This window comes from Vanacampus margaritifer, chromosome 2 (assembly GCF_051991255.1).
Source record: "Vanacampus margaritifer isolate UIUO_Vmar chromosome 2, RoL_Vmar_1.0, whole genome shotgun sequence".
Taxonomy (NCBI): Eukaryota; Metazoa; Chordata; class Actinopteri; order Syngnathiformes; family Syngnathidae; genus Vanacampus; species Vanacampus margaritifer.
Genome location: NC_135433.1, coordinates 6,318,579 through 6,335,222, shown reverse-complemented (window position 1 = coordinate 6,335,222; position 16,644 = coordinate 6,318,579). Strand labels below are relative to the sequence as shown.

Below are 16,644 nucleotides of genomic sequence, written 5' to 3'. Positions count from 1 at the left end.
TATATGTACACTGTGGTAAGCAGCAGCTTCACAATACATTGAATTTAAAATATAAGGACAAAGAAATATGCAATGAACAGTACCACAAATTTAATTTTTTTTTACAAAAAATACAAGGAATGCACAATAAATTAATACATTATTCACAAGTAGTAAGATAAGATTTTCATATGGTGTATAATTATCTTTATCAAAATATTTTTTAAATAAATACACATTTATAGACAACACATTTGTGTGTGTGTGTTTATACCCTATTAAAATTAATAAAATGCAAACAAAAGGCACAATGCCCATTGTTTATTACAACGTAAATATGAAAAAAATGCAAAAAATCTCCTTAAATTCGTATGCATAAAATAAAAACAATACATTCAAAACCAGCTATATTCCTTCATTAATATGTTTTACAAGAAAACAAATATTGTAAAAGACAGTACAGTACATTACAGTAAAGTACAGAATTTGTACAATAGCGACTCCCAGTGGAGTTTCTCACGAACTCCCAAGGTTAGCTATCCGCAATTTAGCTTCCTTGTCCACATCGAGATTTAGCAATTTTCCCCAAACAAGAGTGTGAAACATGCAAAGTGCAACCGTTAAACGCCCCGCAACCATTGAATAAGAACTAACGCGCCGCAAAGGAACCTTCCTCCACACTACGAGGCTTTCTAGTAAGTTTACATCGTAGCTTGAAACGCGTTTGTGTCCCAAAACGCCGTGCTAGCCATGGCTAGTCTGCTAGCACGGCGGTGCTAACCTGCTAGACAGAGCAACAAGAACCGATTTGCCCAACTTTGAGGTTCTGAGACATGGAAAGTTTGCTTCGCGATAACGTTTATAATGTGCTTTTGTGTACACTTTGTTGTGGGAGTTCATTCAAATCAGAGCTAAACGTGTGTAACATTGGGGCACTGGTATGGTTTGTTTTAAATGAACGCCTCGTGTGTATGTGTGTAAATGTTTTTTTTTTTTTATATTTTTTGCTTCCTCAGGAGATTTTTTAAAAAAATCATGTCGGGAATTAAAAGGAAAATAGAAGATTGTGATCCTGATTATGAGGACGTTGCACAAGTCCAAAATAGTAAGAGAAACAAAGCTGCAGAGTTAAGTGGTAAGTCCATTAAAGCCATACACCAACTGTACACCTGACATTTGTCATGCACAGTCTTGAGTAATGTCACTCTCGTTGCATTTAGTAGAAAATGTTCTCTTGTCTCCCTTGAATAGCTCGAGATGCAACAGTCCAGAAGATAGAAGCCATCATTACTGAGCAGTTCTCTATGGAGATGAAGAACAAAGAACATGAAATAGATATCATCAGTCAGGTAAACACTCAGTGGACATTGTATTTTCTCCCCCCAGTTCACGGTCGCCTCTCCATCTCTATCTGTCCTTCATCACATGAATCACATCACCATGAATCTCACTGTTGTTGGTATTCCTTTTTGCCTTCTACTTGTGACAGCTTTACTTGACAGCATCCTATTCCTTTTTTTCTTCTAATCTCCGGATACACACTTTTTATGTGTGGGCAGACTGGGTACAAGTACTTATGTTTGGGTATGAAAATTGATTTGATTATCATCAAATATTGCCCAAAAATGCCCAAACATTAATTGAACATGGCATATGTTTTTCACGTCAACACTTTTTACTATAAGTAGACTTTGACTTCTCTTTAGTATGGATTTTTTTTTACATGAGTTCCCGTTTCTCTTTTTTTGGGGGGGGTAGTAGGACTTGAATGTCATTATTTTTGTCTCATGTTATAATCTGTTAATGTGTCAAACAAAAAAAACAATTGGATGATTCTAGAAGAGCGGTCGAGCCCTGCTATGATGTCACCAAAATCCCAAACTGCGGTCTTCTCGTTATTACTACAATCTCCAAACCATCCAACATGGCTGCTGGTGTTACTAGCATCCTATAAAGCTTTCCTTTCACTTCAGCTGGCGCTCTTCTATCACAGATCACACCTGACACGTTGTTTTACCAGCTTCAACCTGCCTGTACTCTTTACAGTCTACTTTGTACAATGTTTAAAATTCTTACTTAACCCTGGAGAACCCACGGGGTCAAATTTGGCCCCTATAAATTCTGCTACTCAAATAACAAAGACCTTTTTTTTTTTCCAGCAGTGATTTTGTCCTTGTGTTCTTGTTTCCATTGGCCAAAGTGTGTTTGTACATTCAAAATCCAGTTCTAAAATGCAACAAATAAAACAAAAAATATATATTGTTCAATGTAGCTGTGTATTTGATTGATTATTTTCTTAAATTCTAAATAGTTTACTGACAGTTTTTGTTATTCAGATTTTTCGAAATGATACCCCTAAATCCCAAAAGGGTCAAATTTCTCCCCAATCCTAAATTAGGGAATACAGGGTTAAAATTGAAAACACATATATTTTGGTGTTCAGTGAACTTATAGCAGTCATTTAATGTATAATTCATAATTTTCCAAAGAAGAAAAGGGTTCTTGGGTTATCCAGGGTTAAATTACGAGAAATAATTTTCCTTTTTGTTTTCTAGCGACTTAATGAAGCCCGACGGATGATGGACAAGTTGAGAGCGTGCATAGTGGCCAATTTCTATGCCAACGCTGGCATGACAAAGTTCCAGGAGGTATTTTTTCCCAAATTTGATCAAAATCAAGCTGCAGTCAACTGTATTTTTCCAACGTTGCTATCTATGCTTGCAGAGCTCTAAGAGTGACCCCGCGGCGCTCAACCATCCAGCCATCCGCAGATTCCTGGACTTTCCCTCTCGTTCCTCCTCTCCTCTCAACCAGGGCTCCGAGACGCCTTCGCTGGCCCAGTCCGAGTCGGAGTCTCTCTCGCAGCACGGGGACACTACTGACAAGGATGCGGAGGGGGTGTGGAGAGAGGACGGTGGCAGGCATGAGCGGAGACCCGGTCGCAACACTGGAAAGGTGCGTCCAATTAATTGCATGGATTTGGTTGTATTTTTGTTACGTGATGGTTTAAGCCGAAAATCGCAACAGTTTAAAGCAGTGATTCCCAACCAGGTTTTACATTAGTGTATGCGAGAGATCATCAGGTGTGAAATGATCATTGTCGCAATATATATACTTTTTAGTGAGATTTTTATTTGGTGGTGTGATGTCTGGTCAAGGTAAACATTTGCGCCTTGACTCAATAAAGGTTAGGAAACACTGGCCTAAAGAATGAGGCGAAAAGTTCTGTTTTTAAGAAGAACATTTTTTTTTTTTTTTTTTCCTTTCTGACATATTACATTTTCTACATTTGTTTCCAGAAAACTCCCAGAAAAAATGGTTTTGCTTTCAATCCAAAAAGCACAGTTTAGTAATATTTTTTGGGTGAAAATTCCCATTATGTAGAACACAACAGTGTCACAATAAGTTCTATTTCCAAGTTTCATGGTTATTTTTAAAAAAATATGTTTTTCGGCTTTCAAAAAGCAAAAAAAAATAAATACATCATGCAAATAAGACAAGGTAAAAACAATACACGCTCACTGAGCTGATTTCAGGAGAGTTGTTTACTCTTGAGATCTGTTTTTCCAAAAACGTTTTTGGTTAAATTGTAACACTTATGTACAATTCTTTTTTGGGAGGTTTGATTGCATTCCATCATCTGTAAAGCCATAGGAACCAGGAATCTACCATTATCTGCCATTATTGTTCAGAGGCGACTACTAAACTGAATTTCTTTTCTATATTGGAATCTACCCATTGAAGCTATCATTAACCTATTAGCATAATTGCTTTAGTCATTTTTTAATGTTTTCAGAAAGCACAAATTCAGCAACCAATCAGGGTTCAGCTGACTCCATTCAACTTTTGCTGCACAGCAAAATCACCAGTGTTAGAATAACACTGAGTAGTGTTAAATCTAACACTAGACAAGTATTTATATGTGTCCACACCAGTGAGTGTAAATCTGACACTTTTCAATTTGTTACTTTTTTGACACTTAACCAGTGTTACTCCAACACTGTACAGTGTTAAAAATCTAAACTGGTAAACACCGAGTAGTGTTGGAAGTACTCAGTACTAGTGTCAGCGTTAAAAATGAAAATTTTCAACAACTACTCTACCACTGAGCCACGCTGCCCCAATAACAACGTTTGGATTTATCGCTATTGAAATGCCGACAGCACGCTGGAAATTGGAACGTTTTTTACCTGGAAAAGAGGGTGTGGTCAATTTAACAGTCAAGGTAGTGCTATTCGGGTTACACTTCGCTTCCGCTCCAACACCAAATTTACTCTCACAGAGTAATTTTTTATCCTAACTATCAGATTAAACTGTTCACACCAGATTTCATCGAACACTGGAAAATTAACACCGACAGATTTGCTGTGTGATGACTATGAAAATCTAAACTAAAATAAAGAGAGAGAAAAATAGCAAGCTCCTTTTTTTTTTTTTTTTTTTTTTTTTTAATTGATGCTGTGACAATTTATTGAACGTCTTAGGCAAAAGGAATATGCTCTATTATTTCTTGTAGGACACATTTGGTGTGCCAACAATGCTGGGAAACGAGCAGAGGATGACGCGCCACACTAGTGGAGACGAGGCATCAAGACTCTATGCAAAGAAGACAATCGTCGTGGGAAATGTTTCCAAGTACGTGACTTGCTGAACTACACAGTAGTGTTGATTTTAATTTTAATGTTAATTTCATCCATTTTTTAATTTAGACTCAATTTTAGTCCAATTCCAATCATCACACTTGTTAGTTTTTTTTTCTTCCAGGAGAGCTCAGTATTGTTCATTCGATTTGACATCATCATTGCTCTCCTTTTTTTTTTTTTAAAAAAAAACAAATAAATTAAAAAAAAATAATAAATGTTTTTTTTTTTTTTTAAATATATATACATATATATATACATATATACACACATATATATATATATATATATATATATTTTTTTTTTTTTTGTATGTGGGTGTGTATGTGCGTGTGTGTGTGCGTGTGTGTGTGTGTGTGTGTGTGTGTGTGTGCGTGCGTGCGTGCGAGCGTGTGTGTATTCATCAGTTCACCTAAAGCCCATTAAAAAAAATCCCATACTAATAATATAATATAATAATAAATTGCCAAATGCAGAAACATCAATGTAAGTTATCACGATGTAGTGGCTCTCGCTAACAGACATTTAGTTTTTTATCATCGTTAGTCAACCTCATTCCATTTTTATCTCGTCACATTTAGTCGACTATAAGTTGAGCATTTGAGTCTTTATTTTAGTCCAAGAAAACATAATTTCATTCGTCTAATTTTAGTCAACAGAAATTGTCAACATTTTAGTCCAGTTTTAGTCAGGATAGTCAATCATTTGACCCTTTTACATTTTTATTTTTATTTTTTTTTATTTTAAACAACTTCATACACAATTACAGTATATCAACAAGTGGGTATTATGACTCCATGCTACAAGCTAGTAAATTAGTTAGCGGTCGGATTGACATTGTTTGAACGTTAGCCTATAGCTGTAGCATTAATGTTACGTTGCACTCGCTAGCTGCTGATTTGAAGGGGGTGGGGGGTGGTCACTGTGTGTTAGTGACAGATTAGCAAAGACAAGATTTTACCAAATTAAAATTTTCATCTCGTCTTTGTCTGTGAACAAAAATGATCTTAGATTTTAGCCCAGTCTTCATTAAGTGAGCAAAATGTTCGTCTCGTCTTTATTAGTCGACAAAAATAAATACTGATTTCGTTCTAATTATTGTTTATAAACGGCGGTTTTAGCCTAGTCTAGTCTAGTTTTCATCCGGTGAAAAATTTGTGTTGACAATAAAAAAATTCACAAAATTAACACTACTACACAGTTCCTCAGTTAGTTGATCAGCTCACAACTTTTAATTTATAATCCCGTCTCTAACGATTGACAGTACCTCACATTGATCCTCGGTGTGGCAGTCGCATGGTTGAAGCGTCGTCATCAACGCACCCACTCACTCTTGTTTTCTTCGATCAATGACTCACTCTAGCCATGCATGCTCTGTGACGCAATCACATTCAAAAGTCAGAATCGGTCTCGGTCTCTTTATTTATTTATTTTAAATATCAGCACTTGTGTAGACTTTTTATATCCACTGTAGGTATATACACACTAGGGCTGCTCAATTATGAAGAAAATATTAATCACAATTAATTTGGTAATTACAATCGCAATTAGGACAATCATTTGTTTTTTGATACAAAACAAGAAAATGTTTAAACGTAAAAAATATTAAGACAAATACATTTCTTTGAAACACTTTAATTCTGCAAGTTCCTTTTGGACCAAACAAGATTTATTAAATTAGTCATTTTAAAGTAAAAAAAAGGTTCAAATATCTCAATTTAAACAACAAAAAATTAGTATTAATAATCTTTTATTTTTTCTTTACGATTATGCCGATTTTGTAATTGTGGTGTGTAATAAGTGAAATTGTAATTGAATTTTGATTAATTGCACAGCCCTAATTAAACACGTACATCTGCAAACACTAGAAGTTTCTATATATGAACCCTCTTTCCTAAAACCTCATTTTCCCGATCCTTTGTCCCCCCCCCCCCCCCCTAGATACATTCCTCCCGATAAGCGGGAGGAGAACGATCAATCGACCCATAAGTGGATGGTGTACGTCAGGGGCTCCAGGAAGGAGCCCAGCATCGACCACTTTGTCAAGAAAGTCTGGTTCTTCTTGCACCCCAGCTACAAACCCAACGACCTGGTGGAAGTCAGGTTGGTGCCAATCATTGCTGGCTCGCTGTTTTCAAGTGGTCGCCTCAGGCAGCTCAGGGCGAAACAAACTTGTTCCAATTAGGGTTTGCTATAGCGTCACGCTTTTGTGTGTTTACGGGCAACGCTGTGTTTACTTCCAGCCTTAAATCATTATTGCAGGTCATTACTTTGCCCTACCTCAAAACAAGCTGCTTATTAACTCATTCACTTCCGGACCGCTTCAAATGTGTCTTTGACGACTAATAGCCGTCAGTGGCAGTGAATGAGTTAAGACGTAATCTATGTGACAGTCTGGTGTTCATTTTAGGATGCTCTGCTGTGAAAAAATAAATAACCTATGCGGAAACATCCTTGATGATGTGGCGCCTCCACTCACAATTACAGCGGATTGTTGTTTCTTGAACACCGTTTAGGTTGTTTTTTTTTACACCACAAACAAACAAAAAAAAAAAGCACACAATGACTCTGCTCAGTATGATCGAAAGCGGGCACACCTACTCAGCAACACGTTACCTAGAAATGACTAAACTCTAAACTCACATGAAGGAGGTTTGTACAGGAGATCGCTTCCTGTTTCAATCTGTTTCAAAAGTCACCAATGAAGTTCAAACTGTCGTCATGTGCGATGCCATGTGAGACATCAAGTCGGAAATTGAAAGCTTACTGTGACACTGAAAAGGAATATTTGCATATGCTACTAACGCCGACACCGGCTTGCATAATCATTTCATAACTCACCGCAAATGTGTTCTCATGCTGTGTGCCAGCAAGCACAAACGATTAATGCCAGCAAAATACTGTACAATGTCTGACAAAAGTGGGTTCTGTACAACCCTCACATTTCTGCAGCTATTTGATTATATCTTTAGATGGGACAACACTGAAGAAATGGCACTTTGGCACGATGAAATTTGGTCAGTGTACAGCTTATATAACAGTGCAAATGTATTGGTCCCTCAAAATACAGCCATTATTAGCTAAACCCTTGGCAACAAAAGTGAATACACCCCTTAAAGGGAAAATGTCTAAATTGAGCACAGTTAGTCCGCCCTGCAGAAGACTCTAATCTTTCTTTTGGGTGGTTCCATGTTTCTATAGGAACAGAACAAAATATTCTGTGGACCTTGCAAAATCAGTCAAAATTCAGCAAAACAACCGGGAGCGAAGGCGATTGCTTCGGTGAAAATGTCTGGGAGTGAATGAGTTAAATTTCTGTAAACAATACATTTCAAGAAAACAGCAAGATACAAATAAATAAATATATATATATATATATATATATATATATTAGGGGTGTGAATTGCCTAGTATCTGGCGATTCGATTCGTATCATGATTCTTAGGTCAAGATTCGATTTGATACCGATTAATCCCGATACAAATCTATAAATAGATTATTGCGATTTTTTTAAACTCAAATTTAGAAAATACTAATCAGCAAACTTGTACACTTACCCACTTACACTGTAAGATTTGTATGAAAATGTAATTTATTTATCTGAAAATTCAGGTTGCAGTCTGTTTCATGTTTGAACAGCACTGAAATAAGATATTAAGGCTTAATTTTCCATTAATATAACATTCTTCCATGCTTAATGTGTAAATCCTAACCCTAAGTAAGACGTTTTGTTGAATATCCCCCCCCCCCCCCAAATTTATGTTTAAAAATCGATATGGCCGCATATCGAATCGATTCGAGAATTGCGGGCTGTAATATCGCGATATATTGCGGAATCTATTTTTTCTAACACCCCTAATATATATATCTCTTTGACTGCCAAAAATGTTAAATAACGTTTAGTAAAACCCTATGGATGAGTGCCAAAGACGTTAAAAGACGTTTTTTTCAAAACAGAGGTGAAACTAACCATTTTCTATTGTTGATTACTGAAAAACGGAATAAGGTAGAAACAAACTTTTTTTTCTGATGAAAGATGAGAGTTCAATCTTTCATTTGGTAGTATGTGTGTTTCCATAGTCCAAACACATAATTTTCTGTGGACCTTGAAAGATCAGTCAAAAATGCTTAAATCGGCTGGCACCCACGGCATCCCTTTTCTGAAAACGTCTGGCAGTCAAAGAGATATATATATATATATATATATATATATATATATATATATATATATATATATATATATATATATATATATATATATATATATATATAAAACACACAAAACAAATAGGCCTTTAAATTTATATTTTCTCATGAATTTATAGGAAGAATATATATTAAAATAATTGAGTCATGGTTTTATGAATCGGTATCGGACTCTGAAAAGGAAAATCGATTTGATATTGATTAATCGATTTTTAAATACCCAGCCCTACATTGTACTGTACACACTGTAAGTAGTGTGTATGCAGTGATGGTGATGTAGACTTGGTGGCTCTACTGTAGGGCTTTCACATGATGAAAAAAAAAAAGTTTTACTTTTATTTTGAAGCATTCCCTCTATCACACCTCCTGAGCTAATATGAGTCACCAGTGGATAAACATGTAAAATAACCACTCCCATTCACGGGTACTGTGTATTCCCCGGCGGTTCAATCTCCTGGTAACGGTGGCAAAAAGTTCCGAATGGAGAGCAGTGAGTCACATAAAAGAAAGCTGTAATTATTTTCGAAGACAAAAGGATTACGTTATAGCTTCGATGTATTAGACGTGAGGTGCTTTTTGCATGAATAGCACACTGCAGGCTTTGCTGTTTTGGATAAACTAACCCAAACTTTTCATTACTTGCATTTTGTCTTGTGTCTTTATCACATGCTTTGTTGTGGTAGTGACTTACAGAATCAAAATGTCCAGTCATCCAAGAATACGCTGAAATCATGTGAATTCTTCTGCTGCACTCATTCAAGGGACATGTAGTTGCACACGATGGCGCTCCTGGCCTAGATTTTACTGTGCACGTGACTTTTTAATAAACTATCAATTTTCTATGTCAGCAGTCTAAATCCGTCTGGACTGTTCAGCTGATGAGGTTTTTGCGTTGCTATGGGAACGTGGCGCATAACACGCTGTGCTGCCTTTTGGCATCATTGTAGGAAATCGTACGTGCCGTAAAGTGTTTAATGATAAAAAATAAACAGGATTTAATATGATCAAAAGTAAGCAAGTTTGTGTCCATTTGAATGACAAATGAGCATTTTGAATCTGTTCTCAGCGAGCCTCCATTTCATTTAACCCGTCGCGGGTGGGGTGAGTTTCCTGTCAGGATCCAGATTCACTTCAAAGACCATCGCAACAAACGTATTGACATCATCCATCAGCTGAAGGTCAGACCATATATCATACTTTTTTTTTTCTTTTTTTTCCTGGAGAGCTCAGTATTGTTCATTCGGTAATTTTACCGATTTGACATGTCATCATCATTGTTCTCCTTTTTTAAATTTTTTAATTTTTTTTATTTTATTTAATTTTAATTTTAATTTTTTTCATATATCATACTTGAATTCACAAACGAAATTTGATTGGTTTAATTAATTACCATGTTTTATTTTCCCGCAGCTTGACCGAACTTACACTGGGCTACAAACACTGGGGGCCGAGACGGTAAGACAACCTTTTTTTTCTCCCAGTTGATTTATTTATTTATTTTTTTTTTAAGAAACTCTTTACCGGCTATTTTGGTTCCAGGTGGTAGATGTAGAGCTCCAAAGGAATTCTCTTGGCGAGGAATACGTCTTGCTGCCATCTTCCTCCAAGGTGACCCACAGAGCAAACAGCCCAATGACAGTCAGCTTAACTTCCCAGCCTTGCGGACGTTCCATTTCGCCCATCTCGTATGATTCCAGTTTCGATAAAGGTGAACATGATTTACTTGAATTTGTTGTGATACCCGTTCACATTTTCCAAAGGTTTCTTACCGCCTCTGAAAATACAAACATAATATTGTGCTTTTAACTTTCTCCCCGCCTTTAGTCAAAGCGGAAGCGTGCAGGTCAGCAGGGGGTCACGGCTCAGGCCTCACAGCGGGCGAACGCACGCCGACTCGACCTAAAGCCACTGACAGGATCACTTTGGGTTGCCACGGCAACTCGGCCTTCCAGCCCATTACAGCAAGCTGCAAGATTGTTCCCCAAGGACAGCCGCCTAGCCCCGCGGACTCTCCTGGGAAGTCGTTCCAACCGATAACGATGAGCTGCAAAATTGTCTCAGGTATCTGTCGTCACCTGGTGGTCATTTCATTGACTGCCATTGACGAGTATTCTTTTCAATTATGTTTTTGACTGGGGATGGGTGGGAGAGGGTCTGATGCTCTCCCATGGTAAACTTCAAGTTTGTCAACTTTAATGACACACAACCGCCAGTAGATGACAGCGATGCTCCATTTTAGCTATGAGATCAGCCCAGTTTTTGAGTCCACTGGGTGGAACGGCTGCATTTGGTTCAACTTACCTTCAAGAAAGGAGAAAGGCAGAATTTTCTTTACAATATTAATATGTTGTATGCGTTCCCACTATTCTAAACACTGATTAATATGAATTAAGCAGTAAAATCAACATGTTTTTAATCCATCTCAGGATTCGGCCATTTTGCCACTTTCTGTCGACTAAAAATTACATCACAGTTGCACAGGGATCCGGTAATGACCAATCACGGCTAACCTTTTTTTTTTTTTTTAAGTTTGGTCATGTGATGTTTGCAAGCTGAGCTGTGATTGGTTATTATCTGAGCCCTGAGCAACTGTGATGTCATTTTCAGTAGACACCGAGTGGCAAAATGGCCGCCCCCTGAGTTGAATAAAAACGGCTTAATTTATATTCCACAAACACAATACTAACCGGAATACCATTACTTGGACTAGTAGGACTAAATAGAGCATATTATAGTACAGAAAGTGTTTGGGTTGACTTACCCTCTTAATAGCACATTATAACCCTGCAGAACCCACGGGGTCAAATTTGGCCCCTATAAATTCTGCTACTCAAATAACAAAGACCTTTTTTTTTTACAGCAGTGATTTTGTCCCTGTGTTCTTGTTTCCATTGGCCAAAGTGTGTTTGTATATTCAAAATCCAGTTCTAAAATGCAACAAATAAAACAAAAAAATTATATTGTTCAATGTAGCTGTGTATTTGATTGATTATTTTCTTAAATTCTAAATAGTTTACTGACGGTTTTTATTATTCAGATTTTTGGAAATGATACCCAAACCAAATCAAATTTTGCCCTAATCCTAAATTAGGGAATAAAGGGTTAAAATTTGAAAAAAAAACCATATATTTTGGTGTTCAGTGAATTTATAGCAGTCATTTAATGTATAATTCACAATTTTCCAAAGAAGAAAAGGGTTCTTGGGTTCTCCAGGGTTAAAAAAAAAAAAGCTCTCTCGCTCGCTCAGGTTCTCCAATCTCCACACCAAGCCACTCACCGCTGCCTCGCACGCCCACCTCCTCCACCCCCGTCCACAGCAAGCAGAGTTCGTCCTCGGTGCTCAACAACCCTTATGTCATCGTTGACAAGCCGGGCCAAGTGACTGGCGTGGCGTCCTCGTCGGCCGCCTCCGCAGGTACACGCTTTACTTCCTACTCACTGTGAAGTGAACCTGCAGAAGTGGTGTCTGGGCCGCCCACATATAAAGTTAAAAATGGCTGTGTAAGATTGCCAAACATATGATTTCCATGACCCCGCAGTGTACCTCTTCCTCTCGTCTTTTCCATCCCTGTATATCCTAGATGTCCTTTTTACCACCACAAATTTAGACTGCAAGCACTCGCACCCTTGTCATCGACATTTAGTGTGTGATGAGGCAGCAGGGAGGGATGCTGGATGAGAGGTTTCCATGGTGACGGAGATCATGTTTCATGCTCATATTAGGAGGATGGTGAAAATTGGAAATATAAGCCAGCGTTCCTCACCTGCTGACAAGATCTGTAATATATTCCCACCAGCACGTCAACATCAACCTCACAAAGAACTTGAAAATCATCTCAACCACTAAACCCCGTGAGCTTGATGTTGGTTGTGAGGAACAATAACACTCACTCAAAGATGATCTGCCAAGAAAATACACTCTTGACAACACAGCTGGCGAAAAAGTCTTTGAAGTAGAAGTCAGGAACGGCATCCTCTGTCATATCTCCCGCGACTTCCTGTGTTTATGAGGACATTTCTCTGCAGGAAGTCCCTCGGCCAAACAATCTGCTGCTCAGGGAACCCGCTCTCCAGCTCCCAAAGTTCACACAGGCACGTTCCTTTCGTCTGGAATGAAAGTGAGTTGAATACTAACGGTTTTAAGGATGACGTGACCTTATATTCCTCAATCAATTGTAAAACAAACAGCTGTATCTTTGTGTTTTTTTTAGGGGTGTCAAAAACAGTGCGTTAATTTTTTGTTATTTTAAAGTTCCTTTAACGGCACACATTTTTGTGATTAATGCTTACAGACGCTCCCCACCTTACGAACGAGTTACGTTCCGGACGATCGTTCGTAAGGTGAATTTGTTCGTAACTTGCTTCAGTGCTATATTTTGTATTATAATTTATGTTTAAAGCCTATATAAGTATATTGAAGGTTTATATAAGTATGTTTAAGGCTTGTACAAGTAACCTGCATTGGTTTGTACTGAAAAAAAATTAATAAAATGGAGAGAATACGTACAGTACTGTACTGTACTACGTATGTTAGAGAGAGAGAGCGAAAGACACACACACAGTATGTACATGTACGTAATAAGATGAATAAAATGAAGTTTAACTTACTTTTGGAAGATGTACTCGATGCTTAAGGAGATGATGGAGGAGGAGGAAGAGGAGGATTTTATATCATGAGAGATTCTTCGTCGTCGCTGGAATCGGCTTCAAAAGTTATTTCCTGCTTCATGGGGACCGGCGTTTTCTTCCTCCTCCTCCTCGCCACGTTGCTCAGCCTCCAATGAGCTCTCACAGCGCCAAAGAAGCACTACGCGCAATACAAAATCTAACTTACAGCATTTCTTTCCGAACATTTTTCGACATACTGTACGCGCAGAAATGTTCGTATGTACCGTTGTTCGTAACTCGAATGTTCGTAAGTAGGGGAGCGTCTGTACTTGAAAAGCCTGTACTGGGGGAATTCCATTCGCAACGCAGCAGACACGTCCGTTTCAAAATTTAGCAGTCATAAATGTAATAATAATGCATAGATTTGTGGAAAGGGGTCAAGTTGTATTTCACAATTTAAAAAATGTGCAGAATTTCACAAGTTACTTCATGTTAAAGATTAGATTGCTCTTAATATGAAAAGAAAAATGCATTGAGCTGTCACCGTCCTACAAATGCAATTATGCCATCTAGTGGCAGAAAAATGACCTCAACACAAGTCAATATCACACTCGGTTTTTTACAGTACAGTTCCTCTTTTTAATTTTAGCTCAATTTTATGAATGATTCTGAATTACTGTATCAATGACTAAAAGATGCATCCTTATTTCTATTAGTTTAACATTTTTCCCCCTAGTTTTTTTTGTAAACATTCATGCATTCTAAGTGACTTTTTCCCCAACCTTAATTGAGCCAAGGCACATATGTTAAATCTTTCATCATGTACAACATTTTCGACACAATTTATGCTTGCAATTTCTGCAGATTTTCACCTCTAGCAGGTGGGTCTGAAACGTATTCCCCGGGATGATTGGGGATCACTTTACATATGTATTCTTTCAAAATTGTAATTTTGAAGCTCAGATCAAGTCAGATTATACACTTTCTTGTTATATTATCATCAGACATATGTGTCAAATCCTACTAGAATATAAAAGGCAGAATCTTTTATTCTTAGCGACACTTAAATATTAATAAGAGGTCTAAAAATTGCAACGTGTATAATGCGTGCACCTAAATATTTCCTGCATGTGTTTGTTTACAGGTTATTATTAAGCAAGAGCCAGGGGAAGTCTCAACACATCAGCAGCAGCAGCAACAACAGATGGCTTCGACGGTAACGACCCAACAGCAACCAGCTGCCACAGCGTCGCATCAATTTGTTTCAGTCAAAGGAGGACACATGATCTCCATGTCAGCTCAGAAACAGACAGGAGGGGGATCAGGAGCTGCAACAAACAAGGTCAGTCGGTCTCACTATATGTCATTAAAAGTTCATTACAAAAAAGTTTTAGACCATGCAAGCCTTTCAGGTGAAATATCTGAATATACATACAGTACAGACGCTCCCCAACTTACGAACGAGTTACGTTCCGAGCGATCGTTCGTAAGGTGAATTTGTTCGTAAGTTGCTTCAGTGCTATATTTTGTATTATAATTTATGTTTAAAGAGAATACGTACAGTACTGTACTACGTATGTTACAGAGAGAGAGCGAGAGACACACACAGTATGTACATGTACGTAATAAGATAAATAAAATGAAGTTTAACTTGCTTTTGGAAGATGTACTCGATGCTTAAGGATTTGATGGAGGAGGAGGAGGAGGAAGAGGAGGATTTTATATCATGAGAGGTTCTTTGTCGTCGCTGCAATGGGCTTCAAAAGTTACTTCCTCCTCCGTAACTTCAATGTAGGAAGAAGTTGAGGGTCGCGGAGAAGAAGATGAAGGTTGATGAGTATCTTCCTTGGAGGATTTACTAGAAACTGGCCGAAAGAAGCGATCTAACTACGATTGCACAGTTTTCTTATTTTTTCATCATAAATGATGCGGTAGCACTGTATGGCATCATTCAATTGATTTGCAACCTTTGTGCAACGTTCAATTTTTGGGTCTTGCTGCTCGAAGAGTGCGATGGCTTTATCTATGAGCGACAGGCGTTTCTTCTTCTTCCTCCTCCTCGACACGTTGCTGAGCCTCCAATGCTGGGCGAGCTCTCACAGCGCTAAGCGTCGGTATTAGCGGCGGAAAGAAGCACTACAGTACTCGGAAAAAGGTGCGCAATAAAAAATCTAACTTACAGCATCTCTTTCCGAACATTTTTTGACATGCGCGCATGCGCGCAGACATGTTCGTATGTACCGTTGTTCGTAGCTCGAATGTTCGTAAGTAGGGGAGCGTCTGTATATGTTATTGTTAGACACTCATGTAGAACTGTTCCTGTTATTAGATGTTAGGCATTCCAGTGAGTTCAACGCTCCAGTCTGCAGTGAAACAGGTGGCCATCAGCAGCGGGCAGATTCTGGTCGCCAAGGGCAACCCCTCGGTCTCCAAGGTGGTGAGTGGGAAGCAGGTTTTGGCTCAGGGGGTAGCAAAAGCCATCGTCAGCGGAGCCAGTGGCATGTCTGGTCAGCAGGCTACAGCCAAGACAGGCGGGAGTTCAAGTGGCAAGACCGGAGGTCAGAGTTCACTTGGTTGTTAAAAAAAAAAAAAAAATCCCTTTTTAGTTTATCAGCTTGTGTGTGAATAGCTTTCGGTATATTTTTGCGTGTAGTGATGGCGACTCTTCAGCTGCCTGCCAACAACCTGGCTAATCTTGCCAATTTGCCTCCGGGCACGAAGCTTTACCTGACCACCAACAGCAAGAACCCCTCAGGGAAGGGCAAGCTGCTTCTCATCCCACAGGGAGCCATCCTCCGAGCCTCCAATGCAGGTTAGACACCTTGTGTTCTCATTTTACTTCTCTGCAATACTGACATTTACAACAGTTTCATGAACATTGACTCAGTTGGTCTTTTGAAGTAACACACCATGACATTGGCTCTCCGTTGCTACGGATGTGAGATGCTGTTCTCAGCAGACCAAAAAGAGAATCTGTTCTGAAATGTTGCGGCTATTTTGCAAGTCACTCACTTTTACTCAGTGGACATTTGATTGGGAACACTCGCTGCTAACATCCAATGCAAGAGGTTTATCATAGTGTCTCAATTAGCATTATCCTTATTAACTCATTCACTGCCATTGACGACTATAGACGTCAAAAATTCATGTGAAATATTTCTATTCGTTTAACGTTTTTTCATTTAATTTAATTTTTTATGAAAACCTAGAA

General features: G+C 38.3%; 1 protein-coding gene across 2 annotated transcripts in view; it reads left to right on the top strand.

Annotated features, from left to right (window-relative positions):
- Positions 1-497: 497 nt before the first annotated feature.
- Positions 498-16,644, top strand: part of yeats2 (YEATS domain containing 2) — a 33,632-nt gene continuing 17,485 nt past the window's right edge. For both annotated transcript variants that reach the window (XM_077559059.1, XM_077559058.1), the window contains exons 1-16: positions 498-674; positions 996-1,114; positions 1,231-1,328; positions 2,535-2,627; positions 2,704-2,934; positions 4,496-4,614; positions 6,561-6,722; positions 9,892-10,003; positions 10,236-10,280; positions 10,365-10,533; positions 10,650-10,886; positions 12,073-12,240; positions 12,852-12,943; positions 14,578-14,775; positions 15,763-15,991; positions 16,087-16,245. In XM_077559059.1, the coding sequence (XP_077415185.1) occupies positions 1,015-1,114; positions 1,231-1,328; positions 2,535-2,627; positions 2,704-2,934; positions 4,496-4,614; positions 6,561-6,722; positions 9,892-10,003; positions 10,236-10,280; positions 10,365-10,533; positions 10,650-10,886; positions 12,073-12,240; positions 12,852-12,943; positions 14,578-14,775; positions 15,763-15,991; positions 16,087-16,245 (2,212 nt within the window). In that variant the 5' untranslated portion in view covers positions 498-674; positions 996-1,014. The remainder of the gene's footprint in view (positions 675-995; positions 1,115-1,230; positions 1,329-2,534; positions 2,628-2,703; positions 2,935-4,495; positions 4,615-6,560; positions 6,723-9,891; positions 10,004-10,235; positions 10,281-10,364; positions 10,534-10,649; positions 10,887-12,072; positions 12,241-12,851; positions 12,944-14,577; positions 14,776-15,762; positions 15,992-16,086; positions 16,246-16,644) is intronic.